The 21,192-nt window shown below is 58.1% G+C and overlaps 2 protein-coding genes across 5 annotated transcripts; both read left to right on the top strand.

Annotated features, from left to right (window-relative positions):
- The first annotated feature begins 394 nt into the window (after positions 1 to 394).
- On the top strand, positions 395 to 2,548 carry TMEM86B (transmembrane protein 86B). Of its 3 annotated transcripts, none has more exons than XM_061140286.1 (3): positions 395 to 665; positions 1,008 to 1,188; positions 1,817 to 2,548. In XM_061140286.1, the coding sequence occupies exons 1-3, from the start codon at positions 582 to 584 to the stop codon at positions 2,197 to 2,199; spliced, it is 648 nt and encodes a 215-aa protein (XP_060996269.1). In that variant the 5' UTR covers positions 395 to 581; the 3' UTR covers positions 2,200 to 2,548. The 3 variants fall into 3 exon arrangements, with proteins under 3 accessions (XP_060996269.1, XP_060996268.1, XP_060996270.1); XM_061140285.1 differs by having other exon boundaries at positions 428 to 665; positions 936 to 1,188; XM_061140287.1 differs by having other exon boundaries at positions 432 to 665; positions 936 to 1,188; positions 2,066 to 2,548.
- Positions 2,549 to 6,548: 4,000 nt separating this feature from the next.
- PTPRH (protein tyrosine phosphatase receptor type H) lies at positions 6,549 to 21,162 on the top strand. Of its 2 annotated transcripts, XM_061140283.1 has the most exons (16): positions 6,549 to 6,707; positions 7,504 to 7,537; positions 8,122 to 8,382; positions 8,956 to 9,216; positions 10,052 to 10,351; positions 10,649 to 10,921; positions 12,474 to 12,549; positions 12,663 to 12,710; positions 17,654 to 17,744; positions 18,113 to 18,203; positions 18,446 to 18,522; positions 18,612 to 18,746; positions 19,093 to 19,215; positions 19,359 to 19,519; positions 20,323 to 20,458; positions 20,555 to 21,162. In XM_061140283.1, exons 1-16 carry the CDS (start codon positions 6,657 to 6,659, stop codon positions 20,678 to 20,680), a joined length of 2,244 nt encoding a protein of 747 aa, XP_060996266.1. In that variant the 5' UTR covers positions 6,549 to 6,656; the 3' UTR covers positions 20,681 to 21,162. The 2 variants fall into 2 exon arrangements, with proteins under 2 accessions (XP_060996266.1, XP_060996267.1); XM_061140284.1 differs by lacking the exon at positions 20,555 to 21,162 and having other exon boundaries at positions 20,208 to 20,345.
- The last annotated feature ends 30 nt before the right edge of the window (positions 21,163 to 21,192 follow it).

Here is a 21,192-nt window from a genome sequence, read left to right on the forward strand (position 1 = left end):
GGGCAGCCAACCAAGCCAGACGAGGCGCCCGGGGTCCGTGGCTTCCGGCGGAGACCGGCTGTGCTGTACGCTGTGGCTGTTGGACGCGGGGAGCTGTCCCTGGAGCCGCCTGTGGGCTAGCACACTGCCCAGTGCCGCTGTCCGCTGGGCAGGCCTTCCCAGAGGGGGCGGCAGGGTGGGGTGGAGAGGGGGCGGCAGGGCGGGGCGGGGTGGGGAGGGGGCGGGGCGGGGCGGGGTGGGCTCCTGAGGGACGGCCAGGCCCTGGGCCCTGGCGTCCCCCACCCTTCCCACCTCGCTCTGCAAGCGCCCTGGGAGTTCAGCGCCCCCTTCCCTCTGAGCCAGCAGGCGCAGCCTGGTGGGAGGGGCGTGGCAACCAGGGCAAGGAGGAAGCGGGAGGGCAGGAGGGTGAGAGACCCTGGGGTCCCGATGGCCGGTGGTATCAGCTGTGCCAGGCAGGGCTGTCTCAGGGTGGGGCAGCATCTCCCTAAGTCTCTTATCAGTCCCAGAGTCCACAGGACACTCTTGAGTTAACGTGTAAACACACGCCACCCCCACCACCCGTCAAAGCTATCGGTGCCCACATGCAGGCCACTGTGGGGGGCCGCAGGTCCGACGTGGACGCCCGGAAGGAGGGGCTGCCCTGGAGACCTCGCTTCTCAGCTCAAGTGAGCGCCGCCGAGTCGGGGACCAGGCCTGGGCTCCTGGGAACCTAAGTGACCTTGAAGAATTGAGGGCGGGGGTGGAGGAAGGTTCTGTGAGCCTGGATGTCCTGGTGCCTGTGCGGCTGCCCCAGGCCCTGGGCAAAAAGGCTGGGGTCCCTGGGCTGGGGTGGGCCTGGCCCCCAGGGGGCCGGGAGGGCTCTAGAGGGGGGCTGGTCCCGGGGGCTGGGGGCTGGGCTGCATTGCAGCTGCTCAGAGGCCCCCTTACCCCCGAAGCACCCACAGCCGCGCGTGGGCCTGGGGCTGCTCCCGTTCTTCCTTGCCTGTGCCGTCTACCTCCTCGTCCAGCGCTCCGTGGACCAGCCGTCCAGGGTCAGCGCCCTGCTCAAGAGCCTGCCCGTCCTCTACCTGGCGGGGCTCCTGGGGACCGCGCACCCTGGTGGGGGCTACCGCTCACTCCTGCAGGCGGCCCTGCTGTGCTCGGCCGTGGGGGACGCCTGCCTCGTCTGGCCTGAGGCCTTTCTCCACGGTGAGAGCGGGTGATGGGATGTGTTGCCTTGTCCTGTTTGGACGCCCCCCGCCCCGTGCCCCAGCGGGTAGAGGGTGGGATGCCGGGGGAGGTGGGGTGACTCCCCAACAGAACGCCCTGGGGAGCCCAGGGCCACAAGGAGACGCACCCAGACCCCGGCCCCTGCTGAGCGCCTCCCACTTGGGCGCGTTACCCGAGGCCGCGTGAGCGCGCAGGGCTCGCGGTCTCGAGCACGCTGGCAGAGGCCAGCTTCACCGGGAAGATAACGCCTGAAACAGGACGCAGGTAGCAGCCAGGTGCCCCTGCAGGCAGAGGGCCGGCAGGTGCAGGAGCCGGGGTGTGTGCAGCCGCCGGGGCCCCTGCAAGTGGGAGTGTCCGTCCACGAGCGGTTAGGAGCAGAACCACATGGAACGCGGTGCACGCCTGAGGTGGTTTGGGGGCCAACTGGCCAGAAGGGACGGCCGAGGAAGCCACCCTGGAGATGGGGCGGTATGGCCGGGGTGGGAGCTGGCGCCGGGGTCCGCCCTCTTCCTCGGGCCGAGGGCGGCAGGGTGAAGCCGGGGAGCAGCAGGCTTTACCAGGCGCCCCGCCACCACCACCCTTCCCCCCACCCCCGTGTCTCCTGCAGGCATGGCTGCCTTCAGCCTGGCCCACCTGCTCTACCTCTGGGCCTTCGGCCTCACGCCCCTGAAGCCTGGCCTCCTGCTGCCCGTCCTCCTGGTTTTTGCCCCCTACTTCGGGTTCCTGCTTCCTCACTTCCTGCCCCACCTGGTCTGGCCTCTGCTGGTTTACTCCACAGTCCTGGTCTCCATGCTGTGGCGTGCCCTGGCCCGGGGTGAGAGTGCCCGCTGGGGTGCCCTGCTGTTTTTGTTCTCAGACGCCGTGCTGGCCTGGAACACCTTCTTCCACCAGCTGCCCCACGGCCACCTGCTGGTTATGACCACCTACTACCTCGCCCAGATGCTCATCGCCCTGTCGGCCTTCCAGAGCCCCAGACTCAAGTCCCACTGACTCAGGGCTGAGGTGGGCAGACATCCGCCCCCTCTCCTCCTGCAAGGATCTGACCCCCACCCCAGACCAGTAAAGCCAGAGAAACAGCCTTGAGGGCTAGAGCCAGTCCCCCACACTCCAGTCTGCCGGTGCCGGTTCATCTGGAGACTCAACCGTTCCTGGAGTTCTGAGTCCACCACCGAGTTCCCACTGCCTTCCCTGCATTCTGATTTCCAGGCCCTCAGCCAGACCCATGCTGGGTCCCCCCCAGCCCCTGGCCTACTTCTGTGACTCCAAATGCTCTCCGCGTGTCCCCTTCCCGGTGGCCCTGATCTGTTCTTCTGTTGCTTAAAGTAAAGTGGGTGTCGAACCAGTGACATCACTGTTAATTTGGGGAGGAGTGATCACCATAACAGCAAATGAGTCATTTTCCTCACCCCCTACCCCTGCACAGAATTTACCATTTTAACCGCTTTTAAGCCCATGATTCGGTGATAGTCGGTCCATTTGCAGGGTTATGCTTTGAACAGCTGCTGCGAGCCCTCCCTTGGGAACACGTGTTTGCGTGTACAACGCAGTGATGTTAACTGTGCCCATGGTGGGCTGCCCGTGGCCCAGTCCTGGTGCCCAGGACTTGGGGGTACGTGGACTAACCCCCCTCCCTAGGGCCCTGTAATGGCAGCAGGGATGCATCGTGTTTGACATCCAGATGAGGATGTTACTGAGCTGAGGTCAGGAGGCTGGCCGATGTTAGGTTCCTGTGGCTGCTGTCATAAATTACCATAAGCTGGGTGACTTAACATTCTGGAGGCCACAAGTCCAAATCCATGGTGTCAGCAGGGGCGCCCTCTGTCCAGGGCGTGCTCAGGGGAGGGTCCTTCCCACCCCTCCCAGCTCCTGACAGCTCAGCCACACTTCCTGTGGTGTTCTCCCTCTGCGAGGCTGTCCTCTTCCGGGGACCCAGTAGTTGGACTGAGGGCCCACCCTAAGTCCAGGGCAATCTCATCCCAAGATTCTTAACTTCATGACATCTCCAAAGACCCTGTTCCTAAACAACATCACATCCGTAAAGGCCCGGGCTCAGGACTCGGGCACATCCCTGTGGGGACCACAGTTCAGCTGACTGCAAACACATCCAGTATCAGAAGAGGAGAGGGCTGAGGAGATGAGGAAACTCAGAGGGGGCTTGAAGGAGGGGGTAGGTAACCACACGGTGGGAAGAGAGTACTGAAGAAGAAAGAACCTAGGTGTGGCCCTCGTCTTGGCTGCGACCCAGGCAGCTCTCTGCCCTTTGAGCCTCAGGTCCTGCACGTGAGGACAGAAAACAGAACCGCTCTCCAAACCCTGCTCACTTTATGCAGCCATGGTGTGACTTTAGGCACTCTTATGGCAGAGAGGGGACTTCTACAACCATGATGTGCTTTTAGGGACTCTTGGAGCAGAGAGGAGCCTTCTACAGCTATGATATGCTTTTAGAGACTCATAGCAAAGACGGGACAAGGACTTCTACACCCGTGTTATGCTTTTAGGGACTCATGCTACATCCAAGATGTGCTTTAAAGGATTCCTCCCCGCCCCAGAACCCACCCTTGGTTTTTAGTCCCTGCCCTACCTACAGGCCAGGACCCCCCACTCACCACAGAGAACCGCCTCAGGCCAGATGAGGCAGGTGTTCTGACTGGGGCGGGTGACTGCTCTTCACAGTCTCAGATGCCACATTGGCCGGGGTGCCTTCCTTCAGCTGCACACCCAGTTGGCGGTCATGGACCACCTGCTACACTGCCCAGGTCCTCATCACTCTGTCAGCCACTGAGAGTGGGAAGCTCACGACAGAGTGACTGCAGGGCAGATAAAGTGAGCACCCTCTCCCCTCCTAAAGGGCCCCCAGAACAACCTCCCACCCAGGGAGAAGTGCTAAGGAGCGGTATTTCCAGCCTCCATCTGTCTGAACCTCATGTTCTGTTTTTTGAAACAGATACGGGTGACACGTAACTGTGTACCTTTCAGGCACGCTAGTGTTGATTTGATACATGGATACGTCACAGTATGAGTACCCCGGGAATGTTCGCTAACACCTCTTGAGTCATCACATAATGACCGTTGCTTTATTGTGGTGGGGCCAGTTAAGATCGAGTCTTTTAGCAGCCTTGTAATTTATAATACAGCATTGTTGTCTGTGGTCACTCCGCTGTGACCATGATCTGTTTGAAGGCATTTGTATCCAATTGCTAAAAGTGTTATGGTGGCAGGTTTATTGGGATACTCTCAGGCTTCCCTGGTGGCTCAGACTATAAAGAATCTGCTTCCAGTGCTGGAGACCCGCGTTTGATCCCTGGGTCAGGAAGATCCCTTGGAGAAGGAAATGGCAATCCACTTCAGTACTCTTGCCTGGAGAATCCCATGGACAGAGGAGCCTGGATGGTGGGCTGCAGTCCATGGGGTCACAAGGAGTCGGACATGACGGAGTAACACTTTCACTTTCTTCACCTACCACCCAACAGCTCACTCAAAACTGTAGATATGATTTTTAGTATATTCACAAGAGTTTCCAACTAGCAATCTCAGAGCATTTTCATCACCCCAAAAAGCGACCCCATGCCTTAAACTCATCACCCATCGCCTCCAGCCCAAGGCAACCACTAGCTTGTTGTTTAGTCCCTCAGTCGTGTCTGACTCTTTGTGACCCCATGGACTGTAGCCCACACTCCAGGCTCGTCTGTCCGTGGGATTCTCCAGGCAAGAGTACTGGAGTGGGTTGCCATTTCCTTCTCCAGGGGGTCTTCCCGAACCAGGGATCGAACTCACGTCTCCTGTATTGGCAGGTGGAGTCTTTATTGCTGAGCTACCAGGGAAACCCAACCACTAGCTTGCAGGATCTTAGCTCCTTGAGCAGAGATTGAACCCTGGGGCCATGGTAGTGAGGGCCCAGAGTCCTAACCACAGGACTGTCTGGGAATTCCCCATAATGCGGCTCTAAATGTTGGTATTTCCAGTGATTTGGGTTTTCCAGGTTTTTTTCTTTTTCTAAATTGAAGAATAGTTGATTTACAACTTATTAATTTCTACTGTACAGCAAAGTGATTCAGTTTTACATGTGTGTATATATATATATATATACATATATATTATACATATATATATGTATACATATATATATGAATATGTACTGTGCTCTGCTAAGTTGATTCAGTTGTATCCAACTCTTTGCAACCCCATTGACTAGCCTGCCAGGCTCCTCTGCCCATGGGATTCTCCAGGTAGGACCTTGCTTATCCTTCAGTGTTTCATGATGATAAACAATTACGACTCCGCACGCAATCCCAACGTAGGGCTTGCTCCCCTCACCCACCAAGCAAAATCTCCCAACACCAGCTGGGTGTCCTGCAAGTCAGCTCAGTTCTGACACTGTCCCACAGGTTGAGGACTCAGCCCTACAAAACTGACCCCCCCCCCCCCGCCCCCCACCCGCACTTCAGACGCCAGTCAGAATCCCGGGTTGTTACCTGTGCTTCTGACCAACCGGCTGTAAGTCAGATATTCCCAAGATCCCCTCCTTGGGTTGGATTAACTTGCTAGAACAGGTCACAGAACGCAAAGAAACGTTCCTGCTGCATCACTGGTTTCTTCTAGGATGTCACTCAGGACAGGAGAAGGGAGAGGAGCTCAGGGCAGGAAGTGGGGAAGGAGCCCAGCGCTTCCGTGCCCTGCCTGGAGAGCCTTCCTCACCTGCTCTCTTCACTTTCACACCGCAAGTGAGATCACGGCAGCTTGTGTGTGCAGATCATCAGGAAGGCAAAGCCCTTCTGAAAGGCCCTTCTGGATACCCGCGGTCTAGGGACTAACCCACAGTAAGTGTGGCTGCCGTTTTATCGAATGGCCTCAAAGAGCCGCACGTTGTTCCAAGACTTGATGCGAACTACCTTATTCCTACCACATATTAAAAGGGATTGTGCCCAGTTCTGTCGATTGGGCATCTGAGTCACTTCGAATTGAAGCCAGGTGCTCACGGGCCCAGGTAGAACGGTGGTGCGTGGGCCTGCAAATAGGGACGGTCTGAGGGCGGCCGGAGCTTGCAGAGCCCAAAGGCAGGACAGGAGATGAGACGCCGGCCTGGCGCTGAACCGTCCACTTGAGGGTGGGCATTTTCCCCCCACCGGAGCGGCCCCCTTGCTGCCATCCCGCCCCGCACACCCGGGACCTGCGTCGTGCCTTCACCAGGCTGCGGGAAGCGGTGCCTTAACTTCAGGGCAGGAAGGGGATACCTCAAGGCCAGGCGGAGCCCAGTGTCCAGAGGTGAGGACCGAGGCTGCGGGGCGGGGCGGGCCACAGGCTACAAGCCTCCACTTCCTCCTCCTCCCTTCCTGCCCTGACCTGTGGCCTCACGTCGGACTGGGAGAGGGGAATTCTTGCGTTTAAAGTCCAGCAGGTGGAAGGTCCCAGGGCTGGGACACCTGGGTCCCTCGGCAGCGTCCACAGATATGACCGGGGCCGGCGGGGGCCTCCAGGCCTGGGGGAGCCTGGTGCTACTGGTGAGTCCGAGGGGAAGGGATGCTGGGGTCCCAGAACGCCGGCCCCGCAGGGGGCGGGGCTGACCATTCCCTGGAAAACAGGCTTCCGGATTGGGGGAGGTTCCTAGGGAGGCTTACACACACCTGGTCTCTCACGATCCTGCTGTGTTTGCTGTGGAAGTAAGCGTTGGTCATTGGCAAGACTCAGGTATTTTATAAAGAGAAGGGAGTCAGACCCAGGCCCTACCCCCTCAGACCCGGGAGTCCAGGCCCCCCACCCCTCCTCCCTCAGACCCAAGACTTCCAGATCCTCAGCCTTTTCTCCCTAAAACCCAGAGGTGCAGACCCCCAGCCTCTCCTCCCTCAGATCAGGGGTCCAGGCCCCAGCCTCCTGCCTCAGAGTGGGTGACAGCTTCCTGGTTCCCAGACCCAGTCTCTTCCTTCGTTCCCAGCCTGTTGATCCCTGCCCTTGATCTTCCAAGGCCATATTTTTCAGGAAGTGAAACCACTCAGTTTATCTCAGCACCTTATGCTCGAAGCCAACCCCAGATCCTGGGTCCCTGGAGTCCCGCCCCTGACTCACCACCCCGCTCCCCCTCCCCAACACACACACCCCCCCAGGGCAGATGGAAGGTCGTGGGGGTGACTTTGTCGGGGCCCGGCCTGGGGGAGGAGGTGCGGTGCCCTGTTCCTGCCCTCCCGGAGCACTGGCTCAGAGGGGCCAGGGACACTCGGGGAGGTCACTGGCCGGCCGGCCCACCTGGGGTGAAGTGAGGTGAGCCTCAGAGTCTGATTCTCCCCTCTGGGCTGTCTCCAGGGCCTGTGCAGCTGGACAGGCGCCAGGGCGGCTGGTGAGTGACCCCTGCCTGAGTTCACAGCCCACACAAAGCCACCGCACCTCGACGCCCATGAGCTTTGTGGCTGGGCGAGGGGCGGTGGGAAGGTGTCTCTATGGAGGACAAAGAGGCCACGGCAGGCGCCCGTGGGAACGGTCCTTTCTGGACACGGGGCAGGAGCCGGGGGTGGTAGAAGGGACAGGACTCTCCGCCTCTGCCAGGAAGCTGGCTGCAGAAGCCCAGACCAGGATCACTACAGAAATCCCACCGAAAAGTGCTACTCTAGATCCTTGTCACTCAAGTGTGATCCGTGCATGGGCAGCGGCCCCCGAGAGCTGACTGTGCGCGCAGAGCCTCCGTCCCACCCCGGGCCCCTCAGTCAGAACCCGACTGTAACGAGACCCCCGGGGATGTGCTTGCACGCTGAGTCTCGGGAGGCGCTGATCGGGACCAAGCGCCCACATCTGTCTTCCGGGCCCGTCACTGAGACAGGCCTGGGAGCTTTCCCTGAGGGTCAGACATGCCCAGTGACTCTCCCCCCCCACTTCCCCCCTCCCCGCTCCCCTGCTCACACCCTGTCCTTCTTCCTAACTTCTCAGCCTCCAGCCCCGTCAGGAACCTCACTGTGGAGGCTCAGACCAATAGCTCCATCACCCTGAGGTGGGAGGCGCCTGGAGATCCTGACCCTCAGGTCTACTGGATCCAGTGGACTGGTGGCCATAATGCAACTGGGTCTCAAAACACAACAAATACCAGTGTCACAGTGGAAGGACTTGAAGCCGGGACCTTGTACAAATTCTTGGTGTGCGCAGTACAGGATGGACTCGATTGCTCCTGGGTGCCTCTCAATGCCAGCACAGGTGAGAGGCAGCCGCCATTCATGCCGGTTTGTGTTTTTTAATGGGAGGTGACAGATGGTGGTGGAGAGTTGACAGGAGAATGTGGCACACTCCCTCGCCCAGGGTCCCTTTGGGCCACAATGAGCAGGGGATGAAGAAGGACTATCCATGGGGCTCTGAGTAGGGATTAGTCAGGGTTCTCAACTAAAGAATACAGAGCACAATACTCGGGAGAATCTCCCTTAGCAACCAGGGATGGGGGCAGAAGCACATTACCTGAGCTCTGGGGTGGGGTGTTAGGTACTGTGGAATGTGGATACGCTGACCCTCTGACCCCTTTTCTCCTAGTTCCCAATGGTGTCAGAGCCTTGAGTTTGGAGGCTCAGACCATGAGCTCCTCCACCACCCTGACACCGACAGCCATGCCCACTCAGTGTACACACTGAAGCTTGGGAGACGCTAGTCTAGACTGTGTGCCCCTCATGTCCTGGGCCAGGAGCTGGGGAAGGCCTGGGAGCTCACCCTGAGGGTCAGACATGCGCAGTGACTCTCCCCACCCTTGCTCACCCCAAATCCTTCTTCCTAACTTCTCAGCCCCCAACACAGTCAGGAACCTGGCTGTGGAGACTCAGACCAACAGCTCCATCACTCTGCACTGGGAGGTGCCTAACGGCCCTGAGCCCGAGATCTACTGGGTCCAGTGGACTGGTGATGGTAATGCAACTGGGTCCCAAAACACAACAAATACCACTGTCACAGTGGAAGGACTTGAAGCTGGGACCTTGTATGAATTCTCTGTGTTCGCAGTAAAGGATGGAGTCAGCAGCTCCTGGGTGCTTCTCAACGGCACCACAGGTGAGAGGCAGCCACTATTTGTATTGTTTTTGTGTTTTTTAATGGGAGGTGACAGACGGTGGTGGAGAGTTGACAGGAGAACGTGGTACACTCCCTCGCCCAGGGTCCCTTTGGGCCACAATGAGGAGGGGATGAAGAAAGAATACGTGCCCTGCAAGAAGAGAAGCCAGCACAGTGAGAAGCCTGCACACTGCAGCCAAGAGTAGACCCCACTTGCTGCAAATAGGGAAAGCCTGCTTGCAGCCATGGAGACCCAGTGTAACCATAACGATTCATTAATTTATTAATTACAGTGGGGCTAGTGGTAAAGAATCCACCGGCTGGTGCAGGATACACAAGAGACGTGGGTTCGATCCCTGGGTCGGGAAGATCCCCTGGAGAAGGAAACGGCAACCCACTCCAGTATTCTTACCTGGGACATTCCATGGACAGAGGAGCCTGGTGGGCTACGGTCCATGTCGGAAAATGACTTGAGCACACACATGAGACACACACACACACCAGAAAGACCAGAGTCAGCAGCTGCATCTGGAAAGCTGACATGTCCGGAAGTGAGAGTGTTCTGTCCCTGGGGCAGCCTGTGACAGACGATGTAGGGTCTGGTGGTGGGCGGGACCCAGGGCTGTAGACCCCGGACAGAGGGCCTGAGCAATCCTGGCCCCCCACCCCCGGCCACTTTTCTGCAGTCCTCACTTCTTAGCAAGCAGACGCCTTCCCATGCCTGGGTATTTCTGCTTTGCTCTGAGGAGGAGGAGACTGGGGCACCACGGGTGTGGGGTGGAGGGCAGGGGTCCTTGGGGATCCAGCCCCTTCAGTCTCTATCCTCGCTTCTCAGCTCCCACTGAGGTTATGGACCTGCAGAAGCAAAATCAGACCAACAGCTCCATCACCCTCCAGTGGGAGGCCCCTGCAGACCCACGGCCCCAGTTCTATGAATACTGTGTCCAGTGGGTCAGCAGAGGCCATCTGCAGAGGAAGCAAGATCCCCAAGGACAGCAGGACAGCAAGACGGGCAGGACCAACGGGACTTGCTATACGGTGGAGGCACTGGTGCCCGGGACTTGGTACCACTTCAGCGTGTGGGCCAAGAGCAACGATGTACATGGTTACAAACAGAGCCTCAATGCATCCACGGGTGAGATGGGGCTCCCTTTTACCTGGTGGGGGGGGCGGTTAGGTCAGGCCTGGGGGCATGGTGTCATGTGTTGCAGTGACACGGACGGTCAAAGGGCTCATGGGAGTTGTAGTCTGTGGAGACCTGTGGCCTGGCCACGTGTGGACAACAGAGAGTGAGGGGTGAAGAGGTTTTCTGGTTTGGGGGAAGGAAAGGATGCGCTGGTTCTCAGAGAACCGGCCTGACTGGTGGGGAGCGGGGCAGTGGGAAGTCCTCCCAGATGGAGCCCCCTGACGCCTCTCATCCTCCTGCACACAGCCCCGGATCCTGCCAACATCGTCTCCTGTGTCATCACCTCGGGGGGCCACGAGGTCATCCTGAACTGGTCCTGCCCCCAGGGAGGCTACGAGGCCTTTGAACTGGAGGTTGAGGGGCAGCCGGGCCTCCAGAACAGCTCCTCCTGTGGGAGTGCCATGAAGGTGTCGTTACGCAGGCCGGCTCAGCCCCACTCAGCCACCGTCACGACCGTCTGGGATGAAATGAGGGCCCCGTCTGCCACGGTGGCCTGCCGCGCGGAGAGCGGGCATGCCGGTGAGCGGAGCCCCGGGGACAGGGGACTCACGACCTTCTCCCCAGACCTCTTCAGGCCCTGCTCTGAGGCAGGCCCGCCCGCCTGGGGGGTCCGTTATGCTTGTGTTTTGTCTCCTGCTTTCTTTAAAACAGCCCTGTTGAGATGTGATTCCTATAACGTACGATAGTTCACCCACTGAAAGGGTGCAACCCAATGGCTGCTGCATTCGCGGTATTTGCAGCCATCGTTGCCATCAGTCTTAGAACGTTTTCATCATCCCGTTAAGAAAAGTTGTCCCCTTAAGCTTTGTTGTTGTTCAGTTGCTCAGTCGTGTCCGACTCTTTGAGACCCCATGAACCGCAGCACGCCAGGCCTCCCTGTCCATCACCAACTCCCGGAGTCCACCCAAACTCATGTCCATTGAATCGGTGACCCCATCCAACCATCTCATCGTCTGTCGTCCCCTTCTCCTCCCGCCTTGAATCCCTCCCAGCATCAGGGGCTTTTCTAGTGAGTTGGCAGTTCGCATCAGGTGGCCAAAATATTGGAGCTTTAGCTTTAGCATCAGTCCTTCCAATGAATACTCAAGGCTGATTTCCTTTAGGATGGACTGGATTGCTCTTCTTGCTGTCCAAGGGACTCTCAAGAGTCTCCTTTAAGCCTGTTACCCCCTGACTTCCCCCACCCCCCACCATCACCCCCGGCTTCCCCAGCCCCCCACCATCACCCCCGACTTCCCTAGTCCCCCACCATCACCCCCGACTTCCCCAGCCCCCCACCATCACCCCCAACTTCCCCAGGCCCCCACCATCACCCCCCGACTTCCCCAGGCCCCCACCATCACCCCCGACTCCCCCTGTCCCCCACCAACCAGCTGTTGATGCCCTCTAACCCACACCTGTCTCTCTAGATCTGCCCCTCCTGGATCTGTCCTAGAATACACTCAGGCAGTGTGTGGTCCTTCGTGACTGGTTTCCCTCACTTAGTGTAATGCTTTTAAAGCTCATCTGCTGTTCTGATGTTGCTTCGTTGCTTTTTAATTCGTTTTCGGCTATGCTGGGTCTTGGTTGCTGCAAGGGCTTTTCTCCAGTTGTGGGGGGCGGGGCTCCTCTCTAGTTGGGGTGCACCGGTTTCTCGCTGCGGTGGCGTCTCTTGTTGCAGAGCACAGGCTCTGGGGCGTGTGGGCTTCAGGAGCTGTGGTGCATGGGCCCAGGAGTCGCAGCTCCCGGGCTCTGGAGCGCAGGCTCAGTAGTCGTGGCGTACGGGCTTAGCTGCTTCGAGGCCTGTGGAATCTTCCCGGACCAGGGATCGAACCTGTGTCCCCTGCACTGGCAGGCGGATTCTTACCACGGAGCCATTGGGGAAGCCCCCTGAGCAACTGATGACTTTTGAGGAGCAACTGGGGAACTAAGAGGCTGGGGGCAAGGTTTGATCGGTGGGCGGTGGGGGCGCGTTCTCCTCTCCCTCCCCTGCCCTCCAGTCTACCCCGCGGGCCTTGATCTCAGTCTGGGGGACTCCGGACGGCAGGGACGCAGCCCCGGGCTCTAACAACCCCCACCCCGCCTTCCCCAGGGGTCATTGCTGGTTCCGTGGTCGGCGTCCTCCTGTTGCTCGTTCTGGTGGGCCTGCTGGTCTTCTTCCTGAAGAGGTGAGACTCCACGCAGGGCTCACGGGGCACCTGGAGGGGGGCCTGGGGGACAGATGGGGACCCCTGCTCCAGCCTTGTTCCCCCAGCCTTTCCTCCCCCTGTCCTTTTCCCAGGCATAGGAAGAGGGAGAAGAAAACCGCACCCGAGGATCTGCAGATCAGGTGAGCCGGTCTGGGGAGCACACCAGCGACTCGCTGCCAGGTCAAATCCAGTTGGCCACCGGGCAGGTCAGAGGGCAGGACTAGGGGACCCGCCCGCACACGCCTTGAAGGCCCAGCCCCCTGTGGCAGGGACATCATGCCTCCACCGCTGCCTGCTCCCTAAGCAGTCCGGGCCGGTGGCTACAGAACGCTTTCAGTCTCCACTCTGGGAGTCCCGCTCATTCATCCAACAGCACGTCCACCGAACCCCTGTTGAGAGTCAGGCACTGTTGTAGGAAGCAGCGACTGAAGCAAAGATTCCTGCCCTTGTGGAGCTTACGTTCCAGCACAAGGACTTCCCTGCTGGTCTGGGGGTTGGAACGCCAGGCTTCCACTGCAGGGCACACGGGTTAGACCCCTGGTTGGGGACCTAAGATCCTTCAGGCTTCGAGGCACAGCCAAAAGCAAACACACGCACACACAGGAAGCAGAACAAGTTGATGAAGGCCGTGATGGTTCCGTGGAGACAGATAGGGTGAGAGGCGGGGCTGAGAAGAGAAGGGGAGCAGTATTTTAAACAGGGTGTCCAGGAGCAGCCTCACTCAGCAGATGACTAAGAGAAAACCATTTGAGGACAGACCTGAAGCAAATGAGGGGAAGAGCCCTGTGCCCACCTGGGGAAAAGACATTGCAGGCGGAGGCCCCGAGGCAGTCGCCCTCTTGGGGTGTTGGGAGAACAAGGCGTGTCTCTGAGGCTGAGCAGAGTGTGGGTGAAGGGAGGCGGGTAGGAAGTGAGGTTGGAGAGGTACCAGGTGGGGTCAGATGAGAGTGAAGACTTTGCATTTTATCTGGAGATCGCAGTGTTTGGAAGGTTTTGAGTAGACCCGTGATACAGTTAAGAAGCAAAGGCAAAAAGGCAGGGAAGCAGCAAGATGTGTTTAATAATGCAGATGTCGTTAAGCCTCAGAGCAGGAAGCGGTTAGAGGGAATCAGATTCAAGATGTCATCTGAGTGTTTAAACAGCAGATCTGGTTCAAGATTGGATGTGTTGGTGTGGAGCTCAGAGAGGGCTCAGGAGTGACCCCACGGCATTTAGGCTGAGCCCCAGGAAGGCTGGAATCGCCACGACTCGAGGTGGAATGTCTATGGTGGGGGCAGGTTTGGGGGAAAAGTGTCAGGAGCTCAGCGGTGGACACACTGACTTTGAAATGCTTGTTGGATGTGCAGGTGAAGACGAAGATGAACAAGCCATTGCATAAAGTTCTGCAGCTCAGGAGAACATTTGTGCAAATGCCTTCATCACTCTGGGTCAATCGTCATTAAATCTCTTCGTTAGAACAGTCCCCAGGGATTAACAGAGGAGAGTCAGGGCAAGGAGTTAAGGAAAGCTGAGAGACCAGCTGTGAGGTTGTTGTTCAGTTGCTCAGTGGAGTCCGACTCTGTCACCCCATGTTCTGCAGCATGCCAGGCTCCCCTGTCCTTCACTACATCCAAGAGTTTGCTCAAACTCATGTCCATCGAGTCAGTGATGCCATCCAACCATCTCATCCTCTGTCGTCCCCTTCTCCTCCTGCCCTCAGTCTTTCCCAGCATCAGGGTCTTTTCCAACGAGTCAGTTCTTCACATCAGGTGGCCAAAGTATTGGAGTTTCAGCTTCAGCATCAGTCCTTCCAATGAATATTCAGGACTGATTTCCGTTAGGATTGACTGGTTTGATCGCCTTGCTGTCCCTGGGACTCGTGGGCACAAAAAGAAAGAGGGGATGGCCACCAGAGGTAGGTGCCTGAGGAGGAGTAAATACAGGTGTGGGGGACGACGATGCCCAGTTTCTCCTTCGCCGTAGAATCTGTCCTGGCCAGCATCCTGCCTCCAGCCACCCTCTGACCTCTCCCCCCACCCCCCTGTGTCCATTATACGGCACCTGCGACACATCTCTGCACCCACTGGATTCCAAGTCTGGTCCCGCCTATACGTCGAGCACTTTGCCATCCTCCACCTGGGTGTGCGTGTTTGCATGTCCCAGCGACGACCCTTGGGCACTCGGGGGTGGAGATTCCTGGGAGCTGGTGGGAAACAGGTCCGAAGCGCAGGATGGGGAGAAGTAGGGACTGGAAATTTAGAAATCGCAGATGAAGATGAAGCTACAGAGATGGTCAAACCCCATGAGAAGCGTGTGTCCAGTGGGAAAGGGGGACTCGAGGATGGACTCCCAGGAACGCCCCCCTTTTAGGATGGATGGAGGGTGAGGGGCCCACCGAGGAGGAGGAGCAGCGGGCAGAGAGGCCGGTGGTGGTGCCAACCAGGAGAGGGTGGATCCGGAAAAGAAGTGCCATCAGCGGCGCCGAACTTTGCGGAGCACTGACTCGAAGGATGGCCTGAGAGGCGGCCTTTGGAACTGGAGATAAGGAGGCAAATCAGATAGGGGACTTTGAAAACAGTCCTTGTTCCCCTGGAGTCGCGGTGCAGACAGCAGGCTTCGGTGATGGGTGGGAAGGAAGCAGAGAAAACTAGCCTGCCTGAGGAGCCTGAACTCAAAGGGGCATTTTCATCCTTCTCGTCGTTGTGTGGGTATGATGAGGACACTGGGTCTGCAGACACACCGTGCGGAGGCAGTGTCCTGCACGCACAGATCCCAGCGAGGGTCACACGTCACACCAGGCCGGGAGGCGGGGGACCCCCAAAGAAGAGGCTGTATGCTGGTTTTCATGCGGGAAAGTGGGCAGTGCATGCCAAACAGGTTCAACTGGAATCACCTCAGCGGACCCTGAGGGCTGTTCCCTGTTGCTGGTGGCAGTCTGAGCAGACGGCCCAGCATGTGTGGTCCTGAAAGGGGCAGTGGTGTGGGTGTGCAATTTAATCAGCTCGTCAGGAAGAAGAACTGGGGAGCTCCCTGGTGTCCGGTTCACCGCCAGGGCCAGGTTCAGTCGCGGGTCGGGGATCTCCTGCAGGCCACGCAGCTCGGCCAAATGAATAAATACAAACGAAAAGTGTAAAAATAAACCAAAAACCAATTACGTTAAAAAAAAAAAGAAAAACAAGAAAAAACAAAATGAGGACTGAACTGGTGAGCCTCCAGCCAGGGACTCAAAACCGAGTCTGGACGACTGTCCTTGTAGCACTGCACTCCAAGGGAGGAGGCGTGAACGCCTGAGGCGGGAGCCCTGCGAGCTGGCGGGACGCTTTTTATTTTTGGCTGTGCCGCGTCTCAGCTGCCCTGTAGGCTTTTCTGCGGTTGCAGAGCGCAGGCTTCTCACTGCGGTGACGTCTCTTGTTGCCGGGCACCAGGGATCGAACCTGTGTCCCCTGCATTGGCAGGCGGGTTCTTTACCACTGAGCCCAGAGGAAGCCCCAGAAGATTACTTTTTGCAGTTCGAAAGTGAGAGTAGCATGTTCACACACGAACGGGGAGAGGGAAGACCCACGCAGGGCCACAGGGGGTTGGGGCCTAGACATGGGCAGAGGCCCCAGAGGGCAGAAGGAACACCTCTCCCTCTTTTTGAGTCAAAATAAATCCCAAGGAACTTCCCTGGTGGTCCAGGGGTTAAGACTCTGTGCTCCCAGTGCAGCGGGCCTGGCTTCCATCCCTCCTCAGGGAACTTGATACCACACGTCACAACTAAGACCCAGCATAGCCAAAAAACAAACAAGCAAATTTTGATTGTGGTAAAAAGACAGATAACCTGTAATTCACCACTGCAGACTGTTTTTAACTGTCCAGTTCAGTGGCACTAAATCCACTCTCATTGTTGTGCAACCGGCACCATCATCTATCCATAGAATTCTTAAAAAAAAAAACACAGCTTTGTTTATTTAGGCCAAGTTGCATGACTTGTGGGACCTTAGTTCCCCAGTCAGGGATCAAACTGGCACCCTTGGCAGTGAAAGTCTGGAGTCCTAACCACTGGACTGCCGGGAGAGTTCCCTAGAGAACTCTCTTCACCTGGCAAAAATGAAACTCTGTACCCAGTAAACACTAACTCCCCATTTCCCCAATCTCCCCAGCCCCTGAAACACCCCCTTCTACTTTCTGGTTGTATGAGTTTGATGACTAGCTGCCTCATATAGATGGAATCGTATTTGTCCTCTTGTGACCGGCTCATTTCACTCAGCAGCAGGCCCTCATGTTCATCCATGTTGCCTTATGGGTCAGAATTTCCTTCCTCCTTAAGGATGAATAATATTCCACTGTATACATAGACCACATCTTCTTGATCCATTCATCTATCAATGGACACTTGGTTTTCTTTCACTTTTTAGCTACTGTGAATAATGCGGCTATGAACACGGGTATACAAATATCTGAGACACTGCTTTCAATTCTTTTGGGTGTATACCCGCAGACGGATTGGATGAATGAGAAACAAAATCCCTAATGTAAAAGATGTCTGCACCTCCCATGTTCATAGCAGCAGTATCCACCATAGCCAAGATATGGTAACAACCTGGATGTCCATCAGTGGATGAATGAACAGAGAAGATGTAACACACATAGATGCTAGAATATTACTGAGCCATAAAAAAGGAATGAAATGATGCCATTTGTGACACCGCGGATGGACCTTTAGGGCATTATGCTAAGTGAGATTAGTCAGAGGAGGACAAATACTGTATGATGTCACTTACATGTGGAGTGGTCGAGGGAGTTCCCTGGTGGTCAGTGCTTTTACTGCCAGAGGCTTGGGTTCAATGCATGGTCAGGGAACTAAGATCCTGCAAGCTTTGTGGCACGATAAAAAAAAAAAAAAAAATTTAAATTAAACCTCAGACTTATACAGAGGACACAGTGGTGGGTGCCAGAGGCAGAGGGTGACATGGGTGAAAGAGGATAAAAGGTCCAAACTTCCAATTATAAGATAAGTAAGTCCTGGGGTGGTAAAAAAACAAAAAAAGCAAAATCCTCTCCTTTTATCCCAAGAACATGCGGTTAAAGGTGGTTCAACCAACTCACCCCTCTCCCCCCGCAGGTTCCCAGGGGACATCCTGGCAGAAGACTTTGCCCAGCACGTCTGGAAAAATGAGAGGGACAGCAACTATGGCTTTGCCGAGGAGTACCAGGTGGGGTGAGCCGGGCCCCACGCGCCCACTAGCCTCTCCCGCCCCTGCGGGGCTGAGCCGAAGCAGGCATGCCCAGCTGGGTGGCTCACATAGAAATCCTCAGCCACGATCGGCCACCTTTTTGACTCTCACGCTGGTGTCCGGTAGCCGGGTCCCTCCTCTCTCGCCTGCCCCCACCCCGGGCCCCTTTCTCCCAGCAGCCGTCTCAGACGCCCCCGGGGGTGGTGGGCACACGCCTCCTATCTCTGTGGGTGCTGCAGAACTCCGAGGGGCAAGGGGTGAGTGGGTGGCGCCACGGGGCTGGCCCCGGGTGGGGGTGGGCCGAGGAAATCCAGCGCCCGTGCACCCTCCCCTTCCTCCGCCCCCAGCAACTGGCCCTGGAGGACTTCGGCCAGTCCCAGATGGTGGCCTCAGCCCCGGAGAACAGCGCCAAGAACCGCTACAGGAACGTGCTGCCTTGTGAGTCTCGAGCCTCTGCCGTTCTCGCCCGCGTCGGGGGGCAAGAACGGCAACACCCAACACGAGGCAACACCCTTGTCCCTTGTTCCCCTCGAGAGATAAAGCCCCTGCCCCCGTGAGCGGGGAGCCCCTCGGCCGGCTCCTCCCGACGGGGTCCCTCGCCCCCCTCCCAGCTCCTTGTGTCCGCCCGTCCCCGCCTTCCCCGCTCCCTCCGCGGCGCTAACTCCAGCGTCTCCCCTTAGACGACTGGTCCCGTGTGCCCCTGCGGGCCCTCCTCGGACAGCCCGGCTCCGAGTACATCAACGCCAGCTTCATCCCCGTAAGGCTGGGGTCAGGCTGGGCTAGGGAGCCTCGGAAGGTAAGGGCTGGGGGCAGGGGGGACCTGACCCGCCTGCCTCCCTCCACCAGGGCCTCTGGAGCTCCCGGGAGTTCATCGCGGCCCAGGGCCCCCTGCCGCAGACCGTGGGCGACTTCTGGCGCCTGGTGTGGGAGCAGCAGAGCCACACCCTGGTCATGCTGACCAACTGCGTGGAGTCCGGCCGGGTGAGGGGAGCCCCGGGCCCCGGGCTGGGGGGGCCGCCCTCCAGGCTCCAGCCTGTGATCCTGCCCCAGACACGGGTCCCGGGGAGGATCCTGACCCAACCTCGGGGGTTCCCAGCACGACTGCACCCCTCCCGCCTCCCCCAGTCCACCCGCTGGGCCTCGTATGGGGCGAAGCTGCTCTGGAAGACCTGAGGAGGGGGGAGGCCTCCTGGCTGGGGTGGCTCTCCACTTGGTTCGCGGGCCGGGGCGAGTCCCCGATGCTGAAAGCCAGAGCCACCCGCGGGGGTGCTCCGGGGGAGGGTCTCCGCAGCCGCCTGTACCCTGACCCACCCCCGTGTCCCCCCAGGTGAAGTGTGAGCATTACTGGCCTCTGGACGCCCAGCCCTGCACCCATGGGCCCCTGCAGGTGACCCTGATGGGGGAGGAGGTGACAGAGAACTGGACTGTCCGAAACCTGACGCTCCGCCATGTAAGCCCCGCCCCCCTCGGCTGGCGGTTCCTCCCCCCTCCCGAGCTCCATCGCTCCCACCAGGGACCTCCGTGGGCCCCAGCGGTGCCCCCACGCATCAGAAACCGGCCCCGGACTGAGGTCCCCTCAACCCCTGCCTCTAGGAGCAACAGAAGAAGACTTTGCCCGTGCGTCAGTTCCACTATGTGACCTGGCCAGACCACGGTGTGCCCCACTCCCCAGACCCCTTGCTGGCCTTCTGGAGGATGCTCCGGCAGTGGCTGGACCAGACGGTGGGGGGCGGGCCTCCGATCGTGCACTGCAGGTGAGAAGGGGCTGGACCCCTGCCCTGTGCCTCAGAATCCGGCCCCTCGGGTCCTTCGGGGACTTGTGGAGGAGACCAAGAAGGCATGCAGGAGATGGAGGCAGGAGGTGAAGGGGTGGTGGTGCAGGTTGCGAATGAGGATGAAGATGAAGGCATGGGAAAGGAGGGAAAAGAAATAACGGAGGCAGCGGCATGGGCGGGGAGGAGCGGGTGAAGGACAAGAGGGCGAAACGGCCAGAGGTCTTAAGAAATGTTTAAAACACCTCCTTGGGGAAACTCCCTGGTGGTCCAGTGGTTAGGACACGGTGCTTTCACTGCCAAGAGCCGGCGTTCATTCCCTGGTCGGGGAGCTAAGACCCCACAAGTCTCATGGCTTGGCAAAATAATAATAATAATAATAATTTAAAAATTAAAATGGCTCATTTTATGTTTAAAGAAAAATGACTGGCTTGGGAGCTCATCTGCTCTGTCTGAACCCCAGCTGGTCACTGACCAGCTGAGTGTCCTGGGACAGTGGGCTTCACCTCACTCACCACATTGCCCTCTCTGTATAGTGGACACGCCCAGCTGACAGCTCCGACTTCTGAGGGGTGGGACAAGTGCACAGAAGACATGAGGCATCTGGAACGGGGCCTCGCAGACAGAACTGTGTGCAGTCATTGCTTATTACTTCCCACTTGCACCGTAGCCTCCAGAATAGCCCCGCTAAATACCTGACCCCTGGGTACTCCAAAGACAGAGCCCTCCAGTCGGCGGGGGCTCCCGGCGCCCCCATGGCCTGATGCCTCCTTGTCCCTGCCTAGCGCCGGTGTGGGCCGTACGGGCACCCTCATTGCCTTGGATGTGATGCTGCGGCAGCTGGAGTGCGAGGGTCTCGTGGGGCCCTTTGGCTACGTGAAGAAGATGCGGGAGAGCCGCCCGCTGATGGTGCAGACCGAGGTGAGGGGGGTCCCCGGGCCTGGCTGGGTGGGCAGGCGGGCAGGGAGAGCTGGCCCGAGGCTCAGGAGGGCGCCTCCCGCCCTGCTCTGTCTCCAGGCCCAGTACGTGTTCCTGCACCAGTGCATCCTTCGGTTTCTGCAACAGTCAGCCGCAGCGCAGGCTCAGAAGGGGCCCACCTATGAGAACCTGCTGATGGAGAATACAGCTGCTACAGAGGCCTAAGCTGTGGGAGGGCTGAGACCCCCGCCCTTCTAGACAGACTCTGCACCTCTGCTTCAGCCCAGATGCCTGGGCCCCATGGGACAGCTGAGCACCGGGGTCCCAGACTCCCAGGCCCTGAAGGAAGTGAGGGGACCGGCAGCCTAGATTCCTACTTCCTGGAGAGGGGGTGAGCCCTGATCTTGGATTTCCAGTTCCTTGAAGAAGGAGAGGGATGGGGTCCAGGAGTCTCTTGGTTTTTGTTTGAGGGAGGAGGAGGAAGTAGGGTCTCAAGGAAACAAGCTGAATTCTGAGGAAGAAAGGAAGTAATGAGGCTCCAGAATTCTGGCCACCTGAGGAATAAGGGTGGGCAGGGACCTGTCCGTCTTTTGCTCCAGAAACCAAATCAGTCTTCAAGAATCTGAGGTTTCCCCTTACCCTGCTGCCTGTACATATTTTTTTCTTTTATCCCATAACTTATTAAATCACTATTTTCCCCAAAGACACCCATCCCCGCAGTGGATTTCTGGGTCTGG

Source organism: Dama dama, chromosome 4 (genome assembly GCF_033118175.1).
Source record: "Dama dama isolate Ldn47 chromosome 4, ASM3311817v1, whole genome shotgun sequence".
Lineage (NCBI taxonomy): Eukaryota > Metazoa > Chordata > Mammalia > Artiodactyla > Cervidae > Dama > Dama dama.

Excerpts from the sequence above, each read along its gene's own strand:
- TMEM86B (XM_061140285.1), top strand. The coding sequence starts at position 582 with ATGCAGGCCACTGTGGGGGGCCGCAGGTCCGACGTGGACGCCCGGAAG. Across the intron at positions 666-935 it reads GACCTCGCTTCTCAGCTCAA|CACCCACAGCCGCGCGTGGG; the intron begins GTGAGCGCCGCC and ends TTACCCCCGAAG. Across the intron at positions 1,189-1,816 it reads GCCTGAGGCCTTTCTCCACG|GCATGGCTGCCTTCAGCCTG; the intron begins GTGAGAGCGGGT and ends TGTCTCCTGCAG.
- PTPRH (XM_061140283.1), top strand. The coding sequence starts at position 6,657 with ATGACCGGGGCCGGCGGGGGCCTCCAGGCCTGGGGGAGCCTGGTGCTA. Across the intron at positions 7,538-8,121 it reads GACAGGCGCCAGGGCGGCTG|CCTCCAGCCCCGTCAGGAAC; the intron begins GTGAGTGACCCC and ends CTAACTTCTCAG. Across the intron at positions 12,550-12,662 it reads CTGGTCTTCTTCCTGAAGAG|GCATAGGAAGAGGGAGAAGA; the intron begins GTGAGACTCCAC and ends TCCTTTTCCCAG.